Source organism: Bos indicus, chromosome 1 (genome assembly GCF_029378745.1).
Source record: "Bos indicus isolate NIAB-ARS_2022 breed Sahiwal x Tharparkar chromosome 1, NIAB-ARS_B.indTharparkar_mat_pri_1.0, whole genome shotgun sequence".
Lineage (NCBI taxonomy): Eukaryota > Metazoa > Chordata > Mammalia > Artiodactyla > Bovidae > Bos > Bos indicus.
The window spans coordinates 78,745,535-78,758,051 of NC_091760.1; the positions used below are offsets into that span (position 1 = coordinate 78,745,535).

At 42.0% G+C, this 12,517-nt stretch overlaps 1 protein-coding gene across 1 annotated transcript in view; it reads right to left on the reverse strand.

Annotated features, from left to right (window-relative positions):
• Nucleotides 1–12,517, reverse strand: part of TPRG1 (tumor protein p63 regulated 1) — a 159,766-nt gene that overhangs the window by 126,433 nt on the left and 20,816 nt on the right. Inside the window, exon 2 of the mRNA XM_070790204.1 lies at nucleotides 2,774–3,007. Within this exon, the coding sequence (XP_070646305.1) occupies nucleotides 2,774–2,998 (225 nt within the window). The 5' untranslated portion in view covers nucleotides 2,999–3,007. The remainder of the gene's footprint in view (nucleotides 1–2,773; nucleotides 3,008–12,517) is intronic.

Sequence of the window (12,517 nt, forward strand, 5' to 3'; positions counted from 1 at the left end):
TATCCTAGAATGCATTAAAGCACATTCATTATACTCGTGTGCTAAAAAAAAGAAAAAAAGAAACCAAGAAGAAAAAAAAGTAATAAAACCTCTTCATATTTTGTCTCTTAGTCTGAAGGAAAGTGAATGCTGACTGCCTTGGGAATGTAGCCCTCACACTCACCTCCTAAAGAGTCCTTGTGTCTACTTCAGACTCACTGACAAAATTAGAAGAAGGTTTTCCTTCCCAGGCTCTTGAGAACTTAAAGTTGATTTCTATACACCTGGTGGAAAAGATGTTCTTCACATGAATCAGAGTCAGTAATAGAAAACCTTTACTAAAACATCCTAAGTTCAATTGTACTTTATGGTAGAAAGACCACCGGACTTAGAAGATACAGAGCCTAGCTACAGGTCTTACACTAATATCATACGACTTAGTCACTTAACTCCTCTGAAGCTTCTGTGCATTACTCCTAAAACAAGACTGATAAGCCTTTCTCTGCCTACCTCACAGTGCTGCTCCAGGGGACTGTCTCTTATAAGCTACACAGAGCCACACAAATAAAAGCATCATGTAAACAAATAAATAAAAGCTCTGTTGTAACTTTACAAGAATTTACAGAATCCTTGTAAACCACAGATCTGTGTCAGTTTAGCTGAGCTGCAACTACACTTTCTAGAATTCCCTTTCTTGTCTGCTTCCAACTTAGTGTTGGCCACAACAGACATTTGTGTCAGACTTCAAAGGTAGAAGTGAAACATCAGTCGTGTTCTTGCTGAAGATCAGGGCAGGCCAATCAGACCCCGTTGTTCAGATCTGCTGATCTCTTGTTTGTTTGATGGCATGAAAGGGAGTGGGGGAAGCCCCTGGACCTATAGCTTCTTTTGTTACAGTCAGACTTCCTCCCTCAGATCCTCCTTCCCTGAACTGAGTAAGTGTGCAGCTCACTCGGTGGAGAATACTGGCTTTTCCTGAAAATGACACACATCTTCAAATCCAAACTTGGTGGGAGAGCAGCACAGGTTCCATTTTTCTGTGGTGAGTGCTGCCGGATCAAAAGGAGTTCTAATTCGTCCATGTAGGTTCCCCTGTTCCCTAGTTCTACTGCACAACGGCCAGTTGGTTGATGTATAACACCTCCAGACCCATCAACAGATGCAAAGACAACAGCTTTGCATAGATTTCTCAGGCAGCTCTCTTAACTATACCAGCTTCCAATGATACATTTATTATTCCATATCATTCATCACTGTTCCTCTCTCATCTAACCCTGATAGATACATCATCACTATCAAAAAAAATGGACATTCTAAGGGATGCTTTGATTTTTATCCCAGATATATCTTACAACTAAACTTTGCATATTCAAAAAAGTTACCATGCTTTGGAAAACAAGCCATTTGCTTTACATATACAAAAACACACAAACACACACATAATAAGGAACATGCCAGCAATTTGCATATATGAGTCACTGGATATAGCTAAGACTCACTGAATATAGGTAATGTGGATATATGTTTTCAAACACACACACACATATACACACACACTGAGTCTCTTTAGTTACAACTTTATCTTAACCAAAGATTAACTTTAAAAGCTAGAACATCCAAGTTCATTAATTAAAACATTATAAATAGCCTCAAACTCTTAGCCACCACTTATTTAGGAGGTTGAGTTGAAAAAAAAATGTCAGTAAAGAGATGCTCCAGGTACATGTGAAAATTCAGGTGGTCTCTGCTGCCACAGTGTACAATCCACAGTTTAGCCTCTAATTGTTTATAGCCTATGAGCTCACTGCTAGTGTGTTGACAAGAAAGTTAAAGGATTGGTAAAAGGAATGATGCTAAAGCTGAAACTCCAGTACTTTGGCCACCTCATGCGAAGAGTTGACTCATTGGAAAAGACTCTGATGCTGGGAGGGATTGGGGGCAGGAGGAGAAGGGGACGACAGAGGATGAGATGGCTAGATGGCATCACTGATATGATGGACGTGAGTCTGAGTGAACTCCGGGAGTTGGTGAGGGACAGGGAGGCCTGGCGTGCTGCGATTCATGGGGTCACAAAGAGTCAGACACAACTGAGTGACTGATCTGATCTGATCTGAAAGCAGATCTATAAACAGGAAGGAGAATTCAAGACAGAGGAAGGTACTAGAAACCAAGGATGTTTCTACTTGATCCAAACGTGAGAAGTCGGAAATATTTTTAACATTTGGATATATAAACACCACCCTCATTATGCACCCATCTATTTACTCCCCAGCTTTGATGCACAGGGAAGAAGCTGAGTTCCAGACTGCAACTCTATATTTGGAATGAAGTGCCTGCCCTACACTCGACTACCAGCATGCCCTGTATACCCTTGAGGTTCAGGTATTCTCAGCAATGCTTTCTATTCCATCACTCATGTCTTTTCCTAACATAGAGCAAATAACTCCCTCTGGGCTCCCAGCTTTATATTCTTCTAGCAAGTCTGGTTTTCTCTTCATGGAGCATTAACTTATTGAGGTCAGGTTTAGCAGGAATACAAAACTGAGGAGCCAAAGACCCATGGAAACTGGAGGACCTGCTTCTCTGATGGTCAAAATAGACCCATAACTTCTCTGAAATTCAGATCCTTCACCTGACATTAAGATAAGGATGACTTCTTCACAGTTATTGTAGTTATTACATGAGATAACAAATGTGAAAACTGTTGATAAAATGTGGTATATGGAAGAATATTAAGATGTTAAAGAGAAGTCTTATGCAGTATTTAAGAACACTAATGCTTTTATGATTTTACCCGAGTAACGAAGTACTTCCGTGAAAGATAAGGCTTGTGATAGGGATTCGGGTAGAGAGCTGATTCAACCACACTTGGCAGCCTTGAAATCTGCTTTGGCACTGGGACCTCTGTTTCTGGCTCCCTCTCCTCCATGGACAGCTGATCCGTCTCAGAAGGTTGGTCATCTTCCTCTCGCTTCAGAGACACAGGCTGGAATCCCTCAGAGCTCCCAATTCTTGACATTTCTTTAGCCTAAAACAAAGAAACAAAATTCTCAGGGGGAAAAAAAAATATCACCTGTGTCTTAACTATGGAAAAAAGCCCATGATGAACAACCAAAGCTCCCGAAACTGACAAACCCACCTTACGTTAACTGAACAGATGCACTGACGGATGGAGTTCAGTAACACAGACAATATGATCATCAGGGGACATTTACCAGGGGACAGCAGCAGAGACTCTCTGGACAGAAAAAAAAGAGGCTACAAGTAGTTCCATTTTCCCCATCTTTAATTCCATGAAACAGGAAGGTAAACAAGGAAAGAACAATATGAAATTATTATCACTTGAAAATTTCTCTTCAAGTTTTTGTAGTGTTTTTTCTTGAAAGTCTACTGGCCTGTGAGCTTATTTAGGAGTTAAAAGCAATGATAATGCACTTTTTAATGTACTTCTTACTAATAGGGCACAGAAGCACTTAGAACTGAGTGCTTTCTTGAAACTGAAAAATTGCAATTCTAAAAATGTATCCTCAAGAACATATTGTACAACACAGGGAATATGACCAATATTTTATAATAGCTATAAATGAAATATAATCTTTAAAAATTGTGAATCACTACATCGTACACCTGCTATATATAACATTGTACATCAACTATACTCCAAAAAGAAAATTTTTAAGTAAAAAAATAAATTAAAAAATAAAAATGTATCCTAAAGAAATAATTTAGACAAATGCCAAAAGATGTAAATATAGAAGGCCATGCATTACAACATTGTGTCTAATAGCAAAAAAAAATAAATAAATAACTTCATGTCTAACAGCACGACATTGTATGTAATAGCAATATTAGACACTCACACAACATTGTGATTAATACTAAAAATATATATAGTGAAACTAAGTATCCATCAGCAGATAATTGACTAAGACAAGAGTCATAGTGCACAAATACAATTTGGTCATCAGAAATGTGAGAATATATTGCTACAGAATGATGTCCAAAATGTAATGCTAATGGAAAAATAAGTCATAAAATATTATGAAAATGTTATTCAAATTTGTTACAATAATTCAGAAAGAAGAAAGGAAGGGAGGGTGGGAGGGAATGAGGGAGGCAGGAAGGAAGGGAAGAAGACATAATACCTGAACTTGCATGCGTATATACATGTATGGTAGGACAGAGGTTAGAAACAAAATCTGAAAAGAAGTAAAATAAAATATTAACAATGATCATCTCTGAAAATCTAGTGGTTACCAATGGGGAGAGGGAAAGGAGAGAGGACCTGATAGGGGTAAGGAATTAGGAGGTATCAACTATATGTGTGGGCTTCTCTGGTAGTTCAGTTGGTAAAGAATCTACCTGCAATGCAGGAGACACCAGTTCAATACCTGATGTGAGAAGATCTGCTGGAGAAGGGAGAGGCTACCACACTTCAGTATTCTTGGGCTTCCCTTGTGGCTCAGCTGGTAAAGAATCCACCTGCAGTGCAGGAGACCTGGGTTCAATCCCTGAGTTGGGAAGATCTCCTGGAGAAGGGAAAGGCTGCCCAATCTAGTATTCTGGCCTGGAGAATTCCATGGACTGTATAGTCCAAGGGGTCGCAAAGAATTGGACAACACTGAGCGACTTTCACTTTCAACTACTATGTGTAAAATATAGAAGCTATGAGGACATATTGTACAGCACAGGAAATATAGCTGGTATTTTATAACTATAACTGGGGTAACCTTTAAAAATTGTGAATCACTACGTTGTACACCTGAAATGTATATAGTATTGTATATCAAGTAGACCTCAATTTTAAAAAGGCAATGATTGTCTCAGGATGATACAGTTACAGGTGATTTTTATTTTCTGTTTTCATAAGGTTCTGGATGCTTACAATGACTTCCTCTGACTTAAATAGAAACACAGTAGATTCACTAATATTTTGTAAATTAAAAGAAGTATCACAAAGCAAAACAAAATAGAAGCTACATGCTAGCCTAGCAAAAGGTGTCCTCAACCAAGTGGCCCTTCGCAAGCTGCGGCCACACGGTTACAGCTGCTGTGCACACACGCCCAATGCTACGACGTAGGAAGTTCTCCTGCCCAGTGTCACCATGGGACTGGGAATGCCACCTTAGTCGTAGGGCTCCTTCCCACAAACTCCATTTCCTTCCTCTTTGTGAAGCAACAGAAAGTGAGAAGTGGTGCCTACCCACAGCAAATTTACATGATTGAAACTGGGAATAATTAGAGTAGTCAAGGGTGGTAAAACAGTACTAGCATATAGTTTATTGCCTAACCCTGGATACTTCTGAGCATGAAGAAAGTGCTATTAACACTTATGCTAGGATGATAGGCATAAACCAGCATTGTCTCAGGCAAATGTGGACATACACAGTCACCCTGAGGGGCTTGAGTGGAGGGAACACGTGGCTGGTCAGAGACTCACAAGCAAAAAGCCCTCTGCTGATCACATTACAGGTTATTTCCTCTGATTCTCCCAGCAGCCCTAGAATGATGGATTTGTTTCCATCTCTCTGAGGATCCCAGAGTTGGTGGGATGCCACCCCCCCAACCCCCGCCCTGTCCACAGCACAGATGGTACTAGAGGTAAAGAACCTGCCTGCCTATGCAGGAGACACAAGAGACAAGGATTTGATCCCTGGGTCGGGAAGATCCCCTGGAGAAGGAAATGGCAACTCTCTCCAGTATTCTTGCCTGGAGAATCCCATGGACAGAGAAGCCTGGCGGTCCATAGAAGCCATAGGGTTGCAGAGAGTCAGACATGACAGAAGCGCCTTAGAAGCACACACGCATGCACACATGCATCCCAGGGCACACTTGGAGAGGAGAGAAAGCACCTGGACTCCCACTCAGGACTCCCAACCACACTCGAGGTCGACAAGCCTGCCATGATGCACGCTGTCTTACAGCAGGAAGGGCTTCACTGAGTTTTCAGATAAGTTTTTCAAGTTATTGGCCTGTGAGAAATACAAGGGCATGCATGGAGAAGCAGGAGAATTTTAGTGGGGGTGTGTGTGTGCGCATGAGAGAGAGAGCACACAGAGGCATGCAGCCTCCCTGTTAGTTGCATGCTCTATTTTTGCAGGTCTGCCACCTCTTACAGAGGCTTTTGGAAGGAACTGTGTTTCTAGAGTTCCCTGTAACCTGTGAAGGAAGATTTGTGCCTTTGGGAAAGGAAAGCCTGCTTCTGTATTTGCTGCACTGTGTGAACTGGAGCCTAACAACAGACATCTGTGAAAAGCTCCAGTGCCTGGAAAACAGAGGGAGGATTTAATTAGCACCACTTCCTCTCCCTCAGGCTGTCTTCTCTGGAAACACTTGGGGATGAGAAGTTGAAGCACTTAGAGACTGAGCTTTTGAGATCCAGGAAAGAAGGAAACTCTCCTCCACTCCAGTTAAATTCTGACAGCCGTGAATAGTGGAGAAACAGCACAGAGACTCAGTCCAGAAGGATTCCAGCTCTGTTTCTGGGGACATCTTCACAAGGACAATGAACTTACCTCCCTTTAACACCTTCCAGGATATAAGAGAAGTGCCACGCATTGAAGCAGCCCCCTCCATGCCACCTGCCCAGACACTGTTTATTTCCAATTCAATAAAACATTCCATCCTATCTCTGCTTAACCATACTATATACATTGAAATACTAAAAGCTTTGTGTCTGGATAAATTAGTCTGCCTCACAGCAGACCCATCCAGAGCCATTTAGAGTTGAATATGATCATTGTTCCCTAAGATTGCCTAGTAAATTGATCTTAGCTTGTGGTACCCAAGAGTCAAGGCAGAATAATTTCTAAGGGAAGCAAAGGGTCAAGGTTTAGAAAATAATTTCATCCATATTTTTTGACCTGATTTTCTCATTTTAGGGAATTCATATCGAAGGAGGAAACAGACAGAACAGGCTCCATTCTGAAAGCAGGACTCCACCTTGGGCCACCTGTGGACTTTGAGCTATATGCCCAGTACCTATGGAAACGACATACCAATGGAAAACCAGACTCCCCGCCTCCTTGGAAGAGCCCCAAGGCTCGTACCTAGACTCTCCTTCACCTAAACAAATACCCTAATTATCTGTGTAACCAAATAGAATCATAAATTCTATTATGCTTATTGGGGTATGACCACAGGCCTATTGATAAATGTCGGCTGTTAACTACCTAAGCTTAAGGAATATGAATCACGGATTAACGTTGATTGTATCTTTCTTTTCCTTTGTTCAGACTAGTTTCAGAGAATTTGGGGAGGTGGGTTTGAGCACGTACACTTAGAGTATAAAAGTTTTTCACAAAAACTGGTCGGGGTCCTAGGCTATGAGAAGACTCTGCCTTGGGCCCGCCGGTATAATAAACTGCACTCCACTATCTGCATTGTCCTTCTGAGTGAGTTTGTTTCCTGGAACTCATGGCTACAATATAATGAGGCATCATCGACTCAATGGACATGGGTTTGGGTGGACTCCGGGAGTTGGTGATAGACAGGGAGGCCTGGCGTGCTTCGGTTCATGGGGTCACAAAGAGTCAGACACGACTGAGCGACTGAACTGAACTGAACTGAACCCTAAAAAAAAAAGAAAGAAAGAAGTAAATAAAGCCCTATAATACTAATTGCATGTTCTAGGCAGTAATGGAAAATTGGAAACCCACTAAACACCCAATGGTCAAGGAATTTCCTAGCTACCTAAATGACACTGAGCAGACCCTTAAAATAACAGCCCTTAAAATTGTACAAGCACTACAGCAGGGCGGAGTAAAGGATGTATCTTCTTGGGGCAAGAAAAGCAAAGAGATTTTCTGTGGTAATGATTGAATTATTTTTATGTTGGTAAAGACTAGAGGGAAAATATTTCTATTTATCGAGGTAGAGGGATCATAAGTGAATTTTTGCTTAAAAAAAAGTTAAATCATGTTAGCACTCCTTTTGTAATAAAATATATGAATAAATCTGTTGGTTCACAAAGTCAGGAGCTTCCGGGGTGAAATCTGAAACTGGCTCCTGTACAGAAAGGGCAAGAAGAGACCAAAGAAAGAAGCAGACCACTCCAAATTGATCGGTGGCAGAATTCATAAGCAAGAGAACTTACCAACAAGTCCTGTCTTGGGTGGCCACAAGGTGAGTGAATCTCCACACCCACCTGCCAGAAACTTAAAAGCTTATAGAGAGGCCTTAACTGGTCCAGCCACATCTTCAGTCCAGATGGACTCAACACCACATTGCTCTCTCAAGGCTACCTCTGGACAAGGGCTCCCACTTTGGGGATGGTGGGTGAAAGGTACATGGTACATTGCAAAGATATGGTGGGGGGTCCGTTGCTCAGTTCACTTACTGGTCAACTAGTCACCATGCCCTCTGGAGGACTTCCTCCAGCAATGCCAAATAAATACATAAAAGAAGTGCCACCCTCCCTTTGGTCAGACAACAAGAATTTTATATTATTTCTCAGCTGCCAGAAATTTCAGAGCTAAATTTAATATCATATTGCAGTAAATAACTTATTTCTGGATCCTGGTCTATGTATGCCTGCCTCCTTTAGTACCTGCTATCGTATCTGAGACTTTTTCTAAGAATATTTCAGAAGCATATACAGCATAAGTGATAGCTAGAGAATTGTTGCCTAGTCCAGTTCCTTCATTTTGCAAGGTTTGGAACACTGATGTAAAAGACTTGCCCAGGGTCATACAGCTAAACAGATTCAAAACATGAAATCAGACTCCAGGACTCTAATTCATTGCTACCCATTGTAACATTTAAAAGAGAAGCAGTTATCATACTTACAAACTGATAAACTGAAATGCTTTTGCCAACTGTCTACAGCCAGTCAGGCTTGTTTTGCTCTGGGATGGGAAAAACAACTCCCACAAATTAGGCTTCTCCCAGCTTTTCCCCATCAGCAGCCCACAACTAGCCCTGCAGGTGAAGCTTCCTCCTTTGCCTGGCATCAGACTAACCTATCCATAGGCATAGGGGCACTGTGCCTGGGTCCACAAAACTTGTAGGGGCTCAGGAAATGTTTTAGTGTATTTTAAAATCATAAGCAGAGACATCACTTTGCCGACAGAGGTATGTATGGTCAAACTTAACATTTTTCCAATAAGTGAGTGAGTGAGTGAGTGATGTCACTCAGTCGTGTCCGACTCTTTGTGACCCCATGGACTGTAGCCTACCAGGCTCCTCCGTCCAGGGGATTTTCCAGGCAAGAGTACATTTTTCCAATAGTCATTTACATTTGTGAACGTTGGACCATAAAGAAGGCTGAGAGCTGAAGAATTAATGCTTTCGAACTGTGGTGTTGAGGAAGACTCTAAAGAGTCCCTTGGACAGCAAGGAGATCAAACCAGTCAATCCTAAAGGAAATCAACCCTGAATATTCATTGGAAAAACTGATGCTAAAGCTGAAGTACCCCAATACTTTGGCCACCTGATGTGAAGAGCCAACTCATTGGAAGAGACCCTGATGCTGGGAAAGATTGGGGGCAGGAGGAGAAGGGGACAACAGAGGAAGAGATGGTTGCATGGCATCACCAACTCAATGGACATGAGTTTGAGCAAACTCCGGGAGATGGTGAAGGACAGGGAAGCCTGGCGTACTGCAGTCCACTGGGTCACAAAAAGTCAGACATGACTGAGCAACTGAACAACAACAAAAATCAGAAGAGAAAAATTAAATTTCATGGTCAAAAAATTGTTTTCATTTTTTCTCGTATCAGAGGAAAAAGTGAAATTTGTAGGCCACCCCAAATCTATTGCATTTTGCCTAAAAAACAAACTAGATTATCTAAGTCATAAGATGCTGAACTATGTACAGTTATAGAAACATGTTTTAATAGTGATATTATTATGGTAGAGACATTCAAGAAGGCAAAAGTTTTAGGCTCACGGAAGTCATAATGTGGACCTGACTTGACTCTATATCCTACTACTCAGATTTTCTGCTTAATAGTTCATTCTGGGGCTCCATACTGGACTGTCGAAGCTAGAAACATCCCCACATTCTAGCACTTTCCAATTTCCTTATGAAACTGTGGGTAATCAGTGGCAAATCCATTTGCCCTGGCTCCACTAATCAAGGTTGTTTAAGATTTGCATGGCCTCTGAACAGCATGTAGCCTATGTAAAAAGTGGTTTGCTGAGATGTTTTCCAGGAACTTAGAGTCAGTTTTGTCCAGTTCAAGTTGAACTGGATGGGACCGGCTAGGACCACTGACCCTCCAACTGAGCATGTGCAAGTGTCCATCCACTTGGGGGCCCTTTGATGCCAGATGGCCAAGACTCCACCCTCAGATTTGGGCTAAGTGCCTCCACTGTGAGCATGCAGAGGCCTGTAGTCTGGTTGTGTGTGTGTCTGTGTGATCAGTCACTCAGCTGTGTCTGACTCTCTGCAACCCCATGGACTGTAGCCCGCCAGGCTCCTCTGTCCATGGGATTCTCCAGCCCAGAACATTGGAATGGATGGCCATTCCCTTCTCCAGGGGATCTTCCCAGCTGAGGGATTGAGCCTGAGCCTGCCGTACTTTCTGCGTTGCAGGCAGATTCTTTACCCTGAGCCAGTAGCCCAGCTGCATGTGCACAGAATGCCAATTGCTGCACCTTTTCCAGTCAACTTTCCCCACACTCCTCATACTCCCCACATCTCCAACTGCCCCACTTCTTTATTCTTCATCACATAAATACTCAGAGTCCCTGACTTGGGGAGGCAGAACTGAGTCTGGCTTGGCTGCCTTGTGAATAAACCCTCTCTTTGCTGCAAACCTCAGAGCATCAGCATTTTTACTTGCTTCGTGTCATACAAAATGAACCTGGCTCTGTAATACTTATTCTAGAAGATTCTGTTCCACTATCCACTGAAATATTTCTGTCCTATAGACAAACTGTACAATCTTAAAGTAATTATTTTTGCTTTCTTAAAATCAAAGGGAGATCCAGAATTAATCACCCTCTAATAAATGTATGTTTTGCAGAGAAGTAGATGAATAACCATCCTAAGAACTTATGATCAGCTTGAAAGGAGTCACTGCTTACACTGAGTGGCCACAAAGCCAGCCAGGGGTGAAGAAAGGGGGAGTGTCAGGATTTTTTCCCCTCTCACAAGAGTTTAATAAAGAACAGTTTGTACGTAACAAAAAGCATCATTTTTTTTTTAATTTTATTTATTTATTTGACTGCTCTGGGTCTTTGCTGCCATACTCAGGCTTTCTCTGTTTGCTCTGCATGGGGGTTACTCTCTAGTTGCAGGGTGTGGGTGTCTTATTGCTGTGGTTTCTCTTGTTGCAAAGCCTGGGGTCTAGGGCATACGGGCTCAACAGTTGTGGCTCATGGGCTTAGTTGCCCCATGGCATATGGAATCTTCCCGGACAAGGGATCAAACCCATGTCCCCTGCATTGGCAGGCAGATTCTTAACCACTGGTGCCTGGGAAGTCCAAAAAGCATCATATTTCATATTTCTGATCAAGACAGCAGGACTGACATTATATAGATACTGGTAAAACTCAGGAGTGTTTCATGGTGAACCACTTCCTAAGGTCATGTACCCTCCATTTCCTCAGCATGACTTTTGCTCTTTGTCCATCTAGTTTTCAGAATACCTTCCTGGCTTCCTGCTCTCTCTGCCACTCTCGAGAACCTGTACAACCAGCCTCTCCCTTGCTTCCTTTACTGTCTCCTAAGATCTCTAGTAACTGTCCATGGGATTTTTTTTTTTTTTAATTTACTTTTTAATCTTATGCATCCCTAAAGCAATACAATTGTATTGTGATTTCCACAAAGTTTTTGAAATATTAATAGCTACTTGAGTGTTCCCAAGACCATCTCTCTGGACCCTTGGAAAGATAGATCGCCTTGTTAGAGAGCACCAATCTATTCTAACCTCCACATTTTGTAAATAAGGAAACTGAGGCCCCAGTGGATTTTGTGTCTCCTGAACCCTCAGTTTAGTTAATTTTTTGAAAATTAAAGACAATAAAGAATGAAGTTATGGCCACAACAAGATTAAAAATATAGTATCTCGAGGAGTACTTGTGAACTAACCAGGAGCTTAGAAAAGTCTATGGTTTGTTAATAAGAGCTGCTTCCCACATGCACATGAGGTGGTGCTAGGCTGGGGAGGAAGTCCACACTTGAGTTCCTGTGGCTTGGGTTGCATTCAAAGATATCAACTGTGTTTTACTGATGGTGACATTTCTATCCACAAGAAGGGGTTAACATTCTCGAGGCACAGCCCCAAAATAAAAATCTGCTTTTAATTCTGACATTTCGTAAAGGTAATTTATGTGAATTTATGTGTGCAGCCTTTCCTGAGTCTCTGTGAACAGCCAAGGGATGTGCAGTGGATACACTGCAACCTCAAAACTCTCCAACAAACCCTCTCCTGTGCCAGTTGAGATAAGAAAACTGTCAGAGTTCTTCACAATTTCACAGTTTGTACATTAGTGATAACATGCCAGTGGGGCTGCTCTGTGTCCTGGGGGAAAGTGGACTTGATGGAGGGTCTCTTGCCTCCCAGCTCCTCCTCTGCCAGGCAGGGCTCTC